A 16,745-nucleotide genomic window follows, 5' to 3' on the forward strand; every position below is an offset into this window, starting at 1 on the left:
CTAACTCTTTCTACTCTGGTGCAGTGTATGTGCTGAGCTCGGCTCGAGCAGTATCCGCTCCCATGGGCGTGGCGCTGACCAGGTTGGCTCAGTGGACTGCTGCTGGACGTGGGACTAGAACCTTGGAGACTACCCCGCTAAATGAAGCCATATTGAAAGAAATTATTATGTTTGTGGAGAGTTTTATCTATAAATATCCCCAAGAGGCACATTATGTTTTTGTAGATCCGCTTCAATGGAAAACAAATTTGAACCCCTCAGCGTTTGAATCAGGTTATAGTGTCAGGTAAGCCAGTTAATTGCTTCTAGAATTTCATGTCTTTATTGCACATGTTTTTATCGATCGCTTATAGGTTTGGGACAAGTCTTGTAACCTCTGTGAACCTCAGAAATCCTCTAAACCAGGGATTGCAAACTGAAGGCACTCTGGTGAAATCTGAGGATACTTTGGCCAACACACTATTTATAAAACTTTTAATTTGACTTTCTTTTGAAAAGGGATGCATTCTCCAGGTCACCACACTTTCAACATTTGCTATTTTGTGTCTGGCCTTTCCATTCATCCATACGACCCTCCAGACGCCAGTAGGCATGGGTTTTAGACGTCTGGTATAGACAGAATCCCTTCTGGCATTTAAATCTGTCAATTCCTGGGGTGGCGGAGGGAGAGTGGTACTCTTATTTTGCTCAATATAAGAAAGCAACTTCTTAACAATTAGCATGGTCCTTAAATGAGAACCTTCCAAATCTGAGATTATAAAAAATCCTGCCTCCACCTCAAATTTGTCTCTTTTGAACATAGCTAAACACTATATATTAATAGAAATTACAAACGTTTATATAAATATATGTTATACTTATATATAATATATTATAATTACATATGATAAATATATATAAATTCATATATAAATTTTTTTTTGTCTTGGCGAGCCTCAGTTTATTTTCCACTTCAGGCATTCCGATCCTCTCTTCTACAACCATGTTTCTCTTTGATTTTGCCTATGAACTTTTAAACTCTAACCTCATCCAAAACAATTCCCTAACTAGCCAAAGCTTCCTATAGATGCCTTTTCCGTTTTTTCCCTTTGGGATTATTTCTGAGAATAAACTCAGAGTTTCGTTTTCAGAACTGCAAAACCCTTCTGGAATGCCTTTCACAAGCTCTTCAGTTCTGATATCACAGTCTTCCTTCTCTCTGAAGTTTCTGAAATGTTTTTTAATTGTTTTTGTTTCTAACTGTGCCTCTGGTCACTTTCTGCCAAAGTGCTTCGTTGCTCCCACCTAAATTCAGTGTAGTATCACACATTGTTTTTTCTAACCTTTGAAAGATGAACTCATCTGCAAAATCAATTAAAAACATATGCATTCCTTAGTACAAAGGTGAATTTAAAGCAGGTGTCAGAAGAGTCGAGACTCTAGTATCTTGCTTCTGGACTAATTTTGTGTTGCAAAGGCAAACATGACGTCATCTGCAACTACTTAGGGGGGCTGTTACGTACACGTCGAATGTATCCCTATTTCTCTTTCTCTATCCTTGTCCAATTTCCTTTTGCCTTGTTTCCATTCTTATATCTCTGCACACAATCTTTATGTATGTGTTTCCTCTTACATTTTGAAATTCTGATGCCATGTATGTTTTGAACCAACTACCCCTTGATTGTCTTCCTTCTGTCAAATTTACTGTGCAGCTTTTCTTTGGGCCAACTTTCCTGTCCGGCGTTCTTATTTCTGAACTTTACTGATGATATCTTTGATGCTGGAAGGGATGACAGGGATCTGATAGTAGCTCTTGTTGCACTTGAAGGAAACCACGTCTGTGTGGCTTGATGAAAACCAGATAGGTGCTGGTTGCCCCAAAGAAGGCAGAGGGTACAGCTGAGATTTTGGTAATGATGGAAAATACCAAATGCTTCCATATCCAGGTTTCGACCATACCCCTTGCTCTACCCCCCAAACAAAAGAACTGTCAGCAACCCACAGCCACTTGGTGGTTGCTGCGTTGGGCAACATAAGAAGTGATGCAAACCAGAGACGTCTTCAATGGCCAGACGAAGGTGTTATTAAAACAACCCTGACTACCTCATTCTTTGCCCTTTGAATCACATGCACTCTTCTTGCTCAGCTGCTGGTCCTTCGTACACCATTTATTCCTTTATTTCGAGAGAGGAGGCTGCTCTTTTTCCAGTCAGGATTCAGATCTGTAAGTCCATGTGGATAGCCAAAGGCATCATGAAGGATTTAAGCTTGGAGTCTCTGGACGTGTTTCAACCAAATAGCAATATCCTTGGATGTTTCAGAATAAAGGTAGATTCTTCTTGGGGATATACATTATCTCAGGCCTCTTTGTTCCAAAACGGGTCAGCTTTATCTACACTGAAAATTTCTTGAAGTACATCAGCTACCCCTTTTTGTTGATCTCCGCAGATATTTTTGGGAATATATTTATACTTGTGGCCTCACATCTCATTTGATGTTGTGCATCTCCAAATGCACTTTCTGTAGAAGTTAATAAAAGTTTGATCAGTCTTCTTCTGAATTAGGCTATTTGGCATCTCACGTTGAAACTGATCCTTTAAACACACCCTGAAAAGGTTTTATGTTTCATCAACCGTCTTCTTTGCTTTTGTGCAGATCGTTATTAATTGAATAGATAGGCACTGCACTTTTCACATGTTGCATGATTCATTCTTTTCCTTTAGAATCATTCCCGGTGTACAGCTGTTTATCCTATAATAGCATTTGTCATCATCTCTCCATCTTCAATTTGGAGTGAGGAATATCTCTACTTTCATTTTAATGGAAATCATATGTCTTTTTTATTACCATTTCAATTGCTTTTGTTCTTATCAGTCAGGATAAGATTAATAATCTTCCTGGAACACCTCAGAATGAAGCCCAAATCTGCTGTAAACTAAGGATAAATAACACCACTCAGTAGTGACACCATCTGTTGGTGGTACGGAGAGCTGACGTGCTTTGACTCTCTAGAACGTAGTTCTGGAACTTATAAATTGGATAAGCATTCAGAATCCCTTTGTGAAAATGTTCTTACCTGTTCTTTTCTCTCCTTCTCTGGTAGAACTATAATTTTTGAACCGCGCCTGCTTTAGTATTGCCTGGTTTTAGTTATGAATCTCACTCTGCTGTGTCTCAGTATTATGTATGAGTTGGGACAAAATTACATGCTGGTGAGAGTTCTGTATGTATGAGAAGTCAGGATGCCGGAGCAATGGCCCTCTCCCCCCAGTAACACACACCTCACGCACAGTTCATACCTTTTTGGTCCTTAGTTTTCTGATCGGTATCATGAAGGGCTGAATTTACAGGATGTCCGACCTTAAAATTGTATTGTTTTATGAGACAATAATTATCATATTTTGGTAAAATTTCTAAGTCATGGTATTAAGATCAGTGGCCATAAGCTGTTTGAGCTCTTTGTTTTTCATCCCTGAGAATTACCAAATAGTTTCTCAGCTATTGCCTTATTTCCTACGTTACTGTTGAGACATACATTTATAGAGAAATTACTATGTTCTGGACACTAAACATAGACATTGAGGGTTAAATAAAGAAGACATTTTCCTGCTCTCTTGCTTGATAGTACAAGCTGAGTACTTTTAGCTCCCTTCCCCAATTCCAGTTTCAAAGTCTCTTGATCAGGTCAGTGGATTTCATTTACAGCGCATTCTTCTTGACCCTCAAGAGGTGGGTGTAGTATTTTTCTTTCAAAGAGCTCTTTCTTCCTGTGTTAGAGACTCTGAGCCCAGAAACGAAAGCCTGCTTTTCAACAATCCTCTCTGTAGCTTGCGTTTTAGTGCCTGTTGCTCTGCTCAGTAAGAGGCCTCGGCTGGTAGGAGCAATGAAGGATGTCACCTGTGCCCTTCAGGTCTCCTGCTTTGCACTAGGAGTCTCACCTTCTCAAGTTAAGTAGCTTCATATTGTTGGCATTCAGACAGTCTATAACTTAGTCCTATCATCATCCACTTAGCTCGAGTGGCCAGCCCTGATGCAGGCCTTTAAGAAATCTCCTCAATCCTAAGGACATTATTCCAAAAGCTTTATTTTAGAGAAAACATACATTTTGTACATGATGCACATTACTGGCAAGTCTAAAAATATTTTATTAATTCATTTATTCCTCATATATCATTTAATTCATATAACATATATCATATAATTCATTTATGTCCTCATATATTGAAGACCTTCTGTGTGCAGTTACTATCTGAGGTAGTGGGGATAGAGCAGTGGGCAAGACCTGATAAAAGTCCCTCTGTTAGCTTCCTATTGTTGCTGTAACGAATTACCACACACTTAATGGCTTAAAACAACACTGATTTATTAACTTACAATTCCGGGGGTGAAAAATCTAAAATGACTCTACAGGGCTAAAATGAGTGTTGGCAGGGCTGTGTTCCTTCTGGGAGCTGAAGGAAAATTCATTCTTGCCTTTTCCAGCTTCTGGAGGCCACATATATCCCTTGGCTTGTGGCTCTGCATTACTCTGACCTCTGTTTCCACTGTCACAGCACCTTCTCTGTCTTCACCCTTCTGCCTGCCTCTTCTAAGGACCCTTTTGACTACATTGGACCCACTTACATATTCCAGAATAGTCTTCCCATCTCAAGAGCGTTCACTTGATCCATCTGCAAAGTCGCTTTTGCCGTGTAAGATAACTGATTCACAGGTTTCAGTGATTAGGACATGGACATTGTGGGGGGAAGCCGTTATTCTGCCTCCCACAGTTTCTATCTTCCTGTTTCTTTTCTAGTGAAATAATGTTAGTAGTAGATAGTATGAGTCTGTTAGATTTTCTTCTTCTGACAAATGGGCAACTTTTTACATCTATTTATCTGCATTACAATTTAAAATATGTTAGTTAGATCAGGTCTTCAGATGTGGACAATTTTGCCAGGGGCATCAGTATGTAATGAAAAACGTAGGCAGTTTAATTAACGTGGTAAGTGGTGGAAGTCTATAGAAATATCACTACCATAAAAACATCTTAATATTTTTTAAATGCCAACCTAAAAAAATCATTAAAATGGACAGAAACTCAAATCTAGGAGAGCCAATAATTTCTGATCAGGAAAAGCCTGTTTAGAAACACTGCTTATTATCCTAACATAAACCAAATTAGGGGGTTTGGAGTGGGAAAATCATCCACACAGGGGATCTAGTTTGTCTTTTTTTCATTTCTCTTTTGTTCATAAACACAGAGTAGCCACAAAATTTCTAACCACTAATTACTGTAGTGTAAAAATTTTATAACTAAAATAACATTAGAAATTCCCCAAACATGAATGATTCTGTAGAACCAGTGATATTTTAAAGATTTCAAACACAATGTTAGAAAAATGAAAAGAAAAACTGTGATTGAATTCATGTAGGTATTCAAGAAATTTCTTAAAATTTCTTCCTGGATATATTGTGTTGCTCACTATGGTTGCTAATAAGTTTGGGGATTTGAGGGTCTGAGTGTGGGTGAAAGTGGAAGACAGATGATCTTCTAACAAGAGGTGTTTATATTCTCAGTGTTTTATAATGAGACATGGGAATGAGTTGTCACAATGTCTTAAATTTAACTTCTGCTGACATCCAGGTGACGTTAAACTTTCCAATTTTTTTTTTTTCATTTTTTAGTGAAACAACAGTCAAATCAGAAGAAGTTGATAAAAATGGAAAGCCTTTGCTCTTTCTCTCTGTTCCACAAATTAAAGTTAGGAGCTTTGGGCAGCTCGCACGCCTGTTACTTATTGCCAAAAATACGAAGCTTCAGGAAGCACAAGCCTGTGTTGAAGGTGATATTTACACTCCAGTCTGTAATTTGAACTTTTTGAAACATAACCTTGGGGGGAATCATTTGTTACAGTCTCTTGAAAAAGTTTTATTACCTAAAGGTAAAAAGTCGTATGTTCAACTTCATAAAAATGTCATTAATTTTCCTTGGCCGAAATGCTATGTTCATATCAAATTTCTACTTTAAAATAAAAGGCCTAATACTTGACCATGAGTAAGCGTCTAGATTTCTAATTTTAGCCTATGGTTTAAAGAGAGCCTCCTTAGCTTTCGGAGAGACCAGATGCCTGTAGCCTGTAAGGTCCACGTCAGGAGAAGAGATGGATGACCAGGGCCAGCCCCGGAATCCACCCGCCCCCTTGCATACTGCTGTGATGGATGATGATCTGTTTCCTTTGAAATGAGTGTAGGTTCTTCCTTTAGCAGGGATAGTCCATAATAATCTCAGTTTCCATTTGTCTCAGCGCTATTCCATTGTGGACTTCACAGCATTCTGTGAATAGTTACATTCATTCAGTGGGAAGTACTTTTCCTCTTCATTAAGGATACATAATGCTCTCATTATCATCTAATCATCTAACATGCGAAAGAGGATGTGATTGCCTGCCTGCTATAATTGTCCTCTAAATATGTCTTATGAGTAGAAATACTTACCAGTAGGTAATGATGTCATGTGGGTGTTTTGCTTCTTTGGGATCATGTGACCAGTGGGTCCCAGCATAATGTACCTGAGTTCCACTTGTCATCATTCTTTGCCGCTATCTGTTGCTATGAGGTAGGAATGTGTTCCTTTTTTTTTTTTTAAGGTGTGAACTTTAAGACAGCATCCTCTTTTTATCACTTGCCTACTCTTCCTTATTGGGCTATCTGTACACCAAAGCTGCTTTCCTGAAGAGGGATGAAATCTTGAGAGCACAGCTGAATTCTAGAAGGTGGTTAATAAAGGCATGATTGTTCATTAAATTCAACGTAATATATAAACTTAGTACATAGATTGCTATTTATCTAGTTTGGCTAAAAATGTATCCTTTGCTGCACTTTGTCCTTTCTGTGTGAATTCTAGGTACAACTCTTAGTTTTAAGTCCAATTACCCAGCAATTTGGGAGTCAGTTTTATGTCTTTCTCCAGAATTCACCTAGTATCCCTTGTCAGATGACAGCCTTAATGGTGATAAGTTGAGATGCTCACAAGCAGTTGATTCCTGGGCCTCCTTTCTTTGCCCCTGCCTATGCTTGTGCAGTCTTTCCTCAGCCCTGCGCCTTTTATGCTATTTCCTGGTGGAGTGGCCCATGTCCTGTTGGAGAGTTGATGCCGTCTCTGTCCTTCTCTTCATTTCAGTCAGGTCAAGCTTTCTGAATTAGTCCCATAGGCATTTCCCCTTCCCTGTCCAAATGTGTATGTATTTTCATCTTACTTGAATTCCTCCTTTCTAAACAAGATTTAGACCCTTTCTCCCTCATTTTCAACCATATTTTTTTTTACCTTTGCTAAATTCTGTTTTCAGCATCTCTAGGTTCAATTTTCACGTCTACGTCAGACTTGCTGATGAGTCGGTATTTAAGTTTATCACTATAATTTTGATATGTGTGTGAATGCTGGTTAGATTTGTTTTTCCAACACTAGAATCAAAAGGCATTGAGAATATAAGCAGTTTGAACAGGTGGAACACAACTGGCAGTAGATCTGTAGACTGACGGAAACTGCTACTTTGGAAAGCAGGCATTTATGAGTCCTGAGCACCTGTACACAGGTGTGCACGTGGTTCTAGTGATGATCTTCTGAGGAGACCGGTATTTCTCTATCTTCAAATCAATTCTGAATATGTTAATCAAATGCCTGTTCTGAACAATGGCCCTTGGTCAACTGAAAGAAAAAGAATGTCTTGGCCTTTGTCCTGTTAGGGAGATGACATATATAGATGATATTACAGTTCAAGGCAGAACATCTCAAGAGGTATTAGAAAGTTTCTAAGTACAGTAGAATCTCAGAAGTAGAAATTAATTTTTCTTTTTTGCTGAGGAAGATTCACCCTGAGCTAACATCTATGCCTATTCTTCCTAAATCTTCCTAGATCTTGCCCAAATCTTCCTCTATTTTGTGTGTGGGTCGCTGCCATAGCATGGCCACTGAGAAGTGGTATAGCTCCATGCCCCAGAACTGAACCCAGGCTGCCAAAGTGAAGCACACCGAACTTAACCACTAGGCCGTGGGCCAGCCCCCAGTAGAGATTGATTTTAATTGAGTTGATCAGAGAAAGTTTAATGAAAGAAACACATTTAAGTAGACTTTGAAGGATTTGTTAGTTTTTATGTTTCTTGTCATAGAAGACAAGAGGATCATTTTTATTTATTTACTTTTTTGGGCAGCTAACAGAAATCCCATTGCAAAAATCCTGGGCTTGGATTATGATACACTGACAGAAGACTCATCCAAAGTAAATATTCTTGATAAAATTATCAAAGAAGATGATCCTGAAATTGATATGAAGATGAAGATTGCCATGCTGCTTAAGCAACTGGATCTGCACCTACTCAATCATTCTCTAAAACATATTTCATTGTGAGTCTTTTTAAAAAAGAAAACTCTAAAAATTAGTTACAAAAAGTGCTTTCAGAGTTTTAGAAAAAACAAAAGAAAAATAAAGTATGGAAGTTATTGCTACTGATTTAACATTAAATTTTATTGGAAGAAAATTTTGGTTTATTGCGTGGATATTTCTAGTTCTAAAAATTAAAATTTGTAGTTAATATGGCTAAAACATTCTAGTGGGGTTGCACCTAATTCTGAAGACATTAAGTAGCCTTGTTATTTTCAAAGTCTCTTAAGACTATTAGATAAATTATTAAATTATAATGCAAATATCACATAGAGTTGCTAAGGTTTAACTTGCTCATTTTTCTAGTCTTTTCTAGTATTATGGTACTAACAAGAAACAAAGTGAATACTTAAATGAGTATATTTAATGTTTCATTAAACACGGGTCGCTAATTTCTTCATGTTTTGACAGTATTATAGGATTATGACGTAGCTAAAATTGACTACAATTTTGTTGTTGAATAATTTAATTGCAATTTTAATTGTAAAAAAGATATTGCTCCTGATATAATGGAATGTTTTCAATCGATTCTGTTTTAAAGTACTTCAAATGAATTTCTAAACCTGTGTTTCAGGGAAATACGTTTAAATCCAGGGACCGTTAAGAACGATATAGAGCTGCTTAAACGTTTCTCAGGAAAAGGAGAACACACAGTCTTGGAATATATCGACTATACCTCAGGTTCTCATCTTCTCAGATTCACTTGATGTTATATATATTTTCATAATTATATTTTCAAAATGCTTCAAGAGAATTGAATATTTAAGAAAATGAAAACTTAAAATTTCGTTCATGTTTGTGTTTTTGAGTCCAACCTATTTTATAAAACTCTAAATTGATTGATGATTGGTTTCAGATTATGAATTTTCAAATGGATGTCGAGCCCCCCCTTGGAGACAAGTTCATGGGGAAATTTGTTACGTGCTGGTGAAACCGCATGATGTTGAAACTTTGTGTGTTACTTGTAGCTCAGAAGGAGTATTTTTAAATGGTGTAAGTAATTTTTTAAAAAACTGTATTGACTTTGGTCCTTAGCTTGCTCTCTGTAAATGCAGGCACGTCTCCAGGATTGAATCCCGATGACCATGGAAAATGAAATACTGTTCTGTGGGATTGAAGCAGATCCCTTTGCCATGTGTTTGCTGGGCCAATCCCAGGTTGTCTCAGAATTAGCCCCAGTGTTCCTCATTGCAGGGCGTTAAGTCAGTCTTCTAAGAAATGGCCTTCAAAGGGACCCATTCCACTTTAGAAAATGAAAATCTCTTCAACATAATCAGTTACACAAGTATTAAAGGAAAAAAAAGGCGAAAAAAGCAACACTGAGGTAATTCAGAAGCAATAACTACAGCTTCTGCCCTAAGAGATGAGGGGACACAGAGAAGACGAGGGTTATCACAACGTGCAGGCCTGGAGGAAGTGCCCCATGAGGCTGGGTCCCAGAATTCTGGGCAGGGGGCGCGGCCCAGCTGTGCTGGTCCCTTAGGATCCCAGAGGAGGGCCCTTGCAGATCTGGGATTTAGACCTCTGAAGAATAGACCCTGCTTGCCTTAGTGAAGGTCCCTTAGGAGCTCAGAGGAGGGGCCCCCGCAGAACTGGGACCCACACCTCTGAGGAATGGTCATTTCCAGGCTCTGCCGGTCCCCTCGGAGCACAGGTGACCTCTATGAAAGTGGGACCCAGACCTCTGAGGAGGGGCGCTGGCCAGTTAGTGTTGGTACCTCAGGAGCTCAGAGGAGGATCTTTGTGGAACTGGCAGAGCTGAGACCCAGACCTTTGAAGGTGGAGCCCCGGTCGGCTGATGATGGTATTTCTGAGGGGGCCCGATGAGCCTGGTTCTGGGACTACAGGGAAAACCCCCCCTGGAAATTGGAACCAACTGTTGCTACTGGAAGCAACTGCCACTGCCAGGGGTGAGGGGCCGTTGCTGGGGCGACTCTAACAGGAACAGTGGACAAACAGGAGGGAGCATGTCCCTTCTCCCTCTTCTAGCCTTTCAGTCTTCCTTTCACTTCCTGCTGGCGGAAGCCCACCTAACCTGGCAAAGGAGAAACACGGTTTTGCAGATTCCCAGCCCAAGTATCACAAAGCAGAGCGTGGATGGGTGGGCTTCAAGCTGAGAGATACGGCACATAGCCTTCTGAATCTTCCGTATTAAAACACTTTTAGTCTCATACCTGTTCACCGAACCTCCAGAAGGAGCTCAGCCTGCTCCTCTGCAACGCTCTGTCCTTGGAGTCTCCAATGTAAATTTGAGACTCACAAGCAAAATTCTGCAGGGAGGACCCGAATCCTTAATGGGGACCCAGCTATCACAGGGCACTGCTTGGACAATTGTCACACCTTGGCTTGGGTTGGTATCAAAATGCTGGTGCCACTTTCTTGAGATTACTCCTAGGCACCTCTTCTGACATGCCTCCTGATGCTTTTCTCATCAGCATGACACCCAGCTTATTTCTGCATAGAGCAGGGGGACAGCCAAAGTAGGATTTCACTTTTGCTTTTTTTTGATACTTTAGAAAAGTGAAATCTCCAGCCAGCAAATAAGAGACTAAAGAAAAGGAATGATTTTCTTTGACCTTCGAAGGTGGGTCAAGGAGCCTTTCAAAAGTTATTGATCCATATATAAATTTATTTGATGTTATCGATCCACATATAAATTTATTTGATGTGGGAACATCAAAGTAGTCCTCTCAATTTAAAAAAATGAAAGACAAGGAACGTGAAACTATTCAGCAATTACAACAAAGTGATAACAGTGCAGTTCTATGTGTGTAATATGTGTGTGTGTGTGTGTGTGTGTGTGTGTGTACAGTTATATAACACGCTCCAGTTATCTATGTTTATGTATGTATATATTTGGTTGAGGGAGAAGATTGGGAACAGAAGGGAAAGAGAAAAGAAGGAAGAGAGAGGCCGAGGACGAGGGACAGATGGCAGCGTAGAGATCATTACCCTAGAAAATAAGCCTCGAGCGACTGGGCTGCACACAGAACAGTAGCAGAGTGTGACAAAGAGAAACAGGCTTCTCTGTGGTGACATTCTGATCTTGAGGCCTTTTGTGACTTCATCAAAGGCTCTTGAAGTCATAATGCACTGTCACATTGAAGGAATGTAATGGAGGGGAGCTGTCAGTTCTCAGCTCAATAGCAGAGTGCCCTAGGCGCAGAGAGGAGGTACTCAGTAAAGGCTTGCTGAATGAATGAATGAATGAATGAATGAATGACATTGTTAGGGGGGAAGGGTTTTGCCTATGCATTTCATGTATAAAGACTACCACATGGATCCTTTAGAGAAGAAAACAATACATGTGCTTGGGTTGTGGTGTATTGACCGGGGTCTTATATTGCTAGTAAATTAATAATACCACCAACCTTTTTCTCCCAAAGGGCAAAACAGATGATGAGGGGGAAATTAATTATGAGAGAAAAGGTGCAGTTTATAAAGACCTTGTCACATTTTTAAAAGAAAAATCAGCAAAATTTTCAGAAAACATGTCTAAACAGGTAAGTTTTGTAGTCTCTTAAAGTTTCATAACATATTACTGGATTACAACTTCTATAGTATAAAAAAAAGCATAATTCTGCCTATTAGGCACTGCTTTTAATAGACTATTTTTCGTGATATAAGATTGTTATAATAATAATATAAGTAATATACATTAAAATTAATGAACTATTTCCTAATTGTAAATATTACATGGAAATGTAATACTTTAAGATTGTTTCTGATTTTCTTTACACAATAGGCATAATATTTCAAATTGCTTTTTAAATAGGACGTTTTCATCTTCCCTTATGAGTAAATAACACTAAGAACAAGGGACTCAGGCCTGTTAATGAAGCCTAGACGTTTCAATTGTATTTATCCTATCTGGGCATCCCATGATTACTACCGAATTGGATTGTCTTAATGAGTGTGTCAGCTGCATGTGCACAAGGACTGTGCTTGTTTTGTGTCTTTCATGGTCTTTGAAATAGTGCTGGACAGAGAAATCAGCCAATGTGGTATTTAATGAAGTACAATGTTGGTTGAAGCTGATGTGGGTAAGAAATGATATGCAAGAAATGTGATGCCCTTAAGCTCCCGCCTCCTTCTTGACTGGGTGTCAGTTCCACAGGCCCCATTTGGGATAATTTGTGAGGTCTTCATTCTGTCCCCGCTGCTTCTTGAGTACTCCAGTTTTTTGCTAGACTGATGCAGCTCTTGTCTTGGTACTTCTCTTTGTCATCATCCTGTGAATTCTTTTTGTTTCCTGGTGTTTGATCACCTGTTTCCCAGACTCTGGTTTTCCTTTGTTGTTATTATTGTAGCAAAATATATTCACAAAATTCTCTATTTTAACCATTTTAAGTGTATCTTTCAGCGGCATTGATTACATTCACAATGTTGTGCAACCATTGCTCCTGTCTATTTCCAGATCTCTTTCATCATCCCAAACTAAAACTCTGTACCCATTAAACAATAACTCCCCATTCCTCTTCCCCTTGCTCCTGGTAAACTCTAATCTACTTTCTGTCTCTATGAATTTCCCTATTCTAGATATTTTAGATAAGTGGAATCATATGATATTTGTTCTTTTCTGTTGGGCTTATTTCACTTAGCATAATCTTTTCATGGTTCATCCATGCTGTAGCATGTGTCAGAACTTCATTCATTTTTATGGCTGAATAGTATTTCATTTACATATATACTACATTTTGTTTATCCATTCATCTACTGATGGACACTTGAGTTGTTTCCACCTTTTGGTTATTTTGAAAAATGTTATGAATATTGACACAGGTATATGTTTGAGTCCCTGTTTTCAATTCTTTTGGGTTTATACCTAGGAGTGGAATTTCTGGGTCATGTGGTATTTCTATGCTTAACTTTTGGAGGAATTGCCAAATAGTTTTCACAGCAGCTGAACCATTTTAAATTCCTACCAGCAATGTCCGAGGATTCTAGTTTCCCCACGTCCTCTAACACTTGTTATCTTCTGTGTGTGTGTGTGTGTGTTTTATTTTAGACATCTTAGGAAGTGTGAAGTATGGTATTTCATTGTGGTTTTGATTTGCATTTTACTAATGATTAGTGATGTTGAGCATATTTTCATGTGCTTATTGGCCATTTGTGTATCTTCTTTGAAGAAATGTCTATTTAAGTCATTTGCCTATTTAAAAAATTGGGTTGTCTTTTTCTTGTTGTGCTGTAGGAGTTCTTTATGTATTGTGGATATTAATCCCTTATCACATAAAAGATGTGCAAATATTTTCTCTCATTCTGTGGGTTGTCTTTTCACTCATCTTGATAGTGTGCTTTGATGCACAAACATTGTTAATTTTGATAAAGTCTAATTAATAATTGTTGTTGTTGTTGTTGTCTGTGTTTTTGTTAGCATATTTAAGAAATCATTGCTAAATACAAGGTCGTGAAGATTTGCTCCTATGTTTTCTTCTAGGAATTTTATAGTTTTAACTCTTAAGTTTAGGTCTTTGATTCATTTTGACTTATGTTTTGTAAATGGTGTAAGGTAAGAGTCCAATTTCATTCTTTTGCATGTGGGTATCCAGTTTTCCCAGCACCATTCATTGAAGAAATTGTTCTTTCTTCATTGAGAGGTCTTGTCATCCTTATGGAAAATCAATTGACCAGGCGTATAAGGGGTTTATTTTGGGGTTCACAGTTCTATTCCATCAGTCTATATGGAATCTTTATATTAGTCCCATACTGTTTTGATTACTATAGCTTTGTAGTAGTTTTGAAATAAGAACATATGAGTCTTCAAACTTTGCTTTTATTTTTCATGACTGTTTTGACTATTAAGGGTCCCTTGACTTTCTATGTGAATTTTAGGCTTGGTTTTACCATTTCTGCAAATACACTGCTGAGATTTTGATATGGATCCTAGTGAACCTGTAGACTGCTTTATATAGCATTGTCATCTTAACAATATTGGCTTCCAATCCATGAACATGGGATGTCTTTCCATTTGTTTTTGTCTTCTTTAATTTCTTCCAGCAGTGTTTTATAGTTTTCAGTGTGTAATTCTTTTCTCTCCTTGTTTAAATTTATTTCTTAATATTTTATTCTTTTTGATGCTGTTGTAAGTGGAGTTGTTTTTCTTAATTACCTTTTTGATTGTTGACTACTAGTGTATAGAAATACAGCTGATTTTTGAGTATTGAAATCAGATCTGATTTTTTTTTTTTTTTTTGCTGAGGAAGATTTGCCCTGAGCTAACATCTGTTGCCAATATTCCTCTTTTTGCTTGAGGAAGATTCATCTGAGCTAACATCTGTGCCAGTCTTCCTCTATTTTATATGTGGGTCTCAGCCACAGCATGGCTGACGAGTGGTATAGGTCTGCACCTGGGATCCAAACCTGCAAACCCAGACGGCCAAAGCAGAGTATGCAAACTGAACCACTAGGCCATGGTGCCAGCCTCAAAATCAGATCTGATTTTTGAGTGTTAAATTCAAAATCAAATCCTGCAGTTTTGCTGAATTCATTTATTAACTCAGTTACTTTTTTTTGAGTCTAGGTTTTTCTATATATAAGGTCATGTCATCTGTGAAGAGAGAGTTTTACTTCTTCCTTTCCAATTTGGATGTTTTAAAATTTATTTTTCTTGCCTAATTAATGTGGCTAGAACTTTCAGGACTGTGTTTAATAAAAGTGGTGAAAGCAGGCTCCTTGTCTTATTTCTGATCTTTGGGGAAAAGCTTTCTGGCTTCCACCATTGAATATGATGTTAGCTGTGGCCTTTTCCTATATGGTGTTTATCATGGTGAGAAAGCTCCCTTTTACTCAGTTTTCCTTTTTTTGATGCACCCCATTATTTTGGTGGAGCTTCCTGAGTTAAAGAGGCACATAGGAGGGAAAAATTGAGGGTTAGCATGTTTTAAAATATATTTATTCTCTCTCAGTTGTTGTTTCTATAATGATAGTTTGAAAATAATTTTTACTTAGAATTTTAAAGGCATTTTTTCCTATGTGACCTGTTTGTTTTGGCTTTTCCCATCTAATGGGGCCTTTAGGGTCTTCTCTTGTTCCTGACGTTCTGTAATTTTCATGATGATATGGTTGGTGCTGGTTTTTGTTTGCTTTTCATTAATGATGATCTAAGTCCTTCAGAACTGGAAAAATATTTTTTGTATGACATCTTTAATCATTTTTTCCTTTCTGTTCTCTCTGTTCTTTTTTTGAAACTTACTAGTTGGATGTTGGTCCTCTGTGATTGATCCTCTGATTTTCTTTTCTCTCATCGCCCCCATCCCCACCATCCTACTTTCTGCAAATATTCCTTTACTTTACCTCCCAAACATTGTATATATCTTTAAAATTTAAGGTCTCATATTTTTAACATTTTTTTTGAGGTGTTTATTTTTACAGATCATATGCCTTCAGTTCTCTTGGGCAAAACTTCGGAGTGAAATGGCAAGGAGTTAAATTACTGGTATATGATAGTTGTATGTTTAACTTTTTAAGCAACTGGTAAACTGCTCTCCAAAGTGGTTGTAATATTTTACATGCATGCTGGCAGTGTATGAGAGTCTCAGTTCTTCTACATACTCGTCAATAATTGGTCTGGTCAGTCCTTTACTTTTAGACATTCTAATAGAGGTGTTCTGGTATCTCACTGAATTTTAATTTGCATATCTTGAATGCATCCTTTCATATGCCATTCATATATCTTAGGTGGTAAAGTGTCTATTCAGATCTTTTGCCCATTTTTTTTTTTTATTGGGTCGTTTGGTTTCTTATGACTCAGTTGTGAGAGATCTTTATATATATTCTTGGCTTATATATTCTGTCGGATATATGATTTTTAAATATTTTCTCCCAGTTGCTGGCTTGTTATTTCATTCTCCAAACAGGATCTCTCAAAGAGCATATGTTCTCAATTTTGATGAAGTCCAATTTATTAACTTTTTAAGATATTGTTGTATCTAATAAAGGTTTGCTAAACCCAATGTCACAAAGATTTTCTCCAATATTTTCTTCTAGAAGATTTTAAATGGTAGGTTTTACATTTAGGTCTATGATCCATTTTAACTTATTTTTTGTATATGATGTGAGATATGAATCAAAGTTCTTTTTTTTCTTTTGTGTGTAGATGTCTGGTTGTTCTAGCACCTGTATTTGTTGATAAAAGTATCCTTTCTCCACTGAATTACCTTTACACCTTTGTCAAAAATCAGTTGTCCATTTATGTGGGTGTATTTCTGTGTCATTCCTCTATTTATCCATTTTTATACCAGTATCACACTGTCTTGATTACTGTAGCTTTATAATAAGTCTTGAAGTCAGGTAGTGTACATCCACCAGTATTGTTCTTTTTGAAAGTTGCTTGGCTATTCTGTG

General features: G+C 37.8%; 1 protein-coding gene across 3 annotated transcripts in view; it reads left to right on the plus strand.

Moving 5' to 3' along the window:
* ODAD2 (outer dynein arm docking complex subunit 2) overlaps positions 1–16,745 on the plus strand; it is a 184,577-nt gene that overhangs the window by 3,979 nt on the left and 163,853 nt on the right. For all 3 annotated transcript variants that reach the window (XM_046679611.1, XM_046679610.1, XM_046679612.1), the window contains exons 2-7: positions 25–286; positions 5,647–5,804; positions 8,170–8,362; positions 8,974–9,080; positions 9,256–9,392; positions 11,786–11,902. In XM_046679611.1, coding sequence (XP_046535567.1) covers positions 63–286; positions 5,647–5,804; positions 8,170–8,362; positions 8,974–9,080; positions 9,256–9,392; positions 11,786–11,902 — 936 coding nt within the window. In that variant the 5' untranslated portion in view covers positions 25–62. The remainder of the gene's footprint in view (positions 1–24; positions 287–5,646; positions 5,805–8,169; positions 8,363–8,973; positions 9,081–9,255; positions 9,393–11,785; positions 11,903–16,745) is intronic.

The sequence above is a fragment of the Equus quagga genome, chromosome 12 (assembly GCF_021613505.1).
Source record: "Equus quagga isolate Etosha38 chromosome 12, UCLA_HA_Equagga_1.0, whole genome shotgun sequence".
NCBI classification, from domain to species: domain Eukaryota; kingdom Metazoa; phylum Chordata; class Mammalia; order Perissodactyla; family Equidae; genus Equus; species Equus quagga.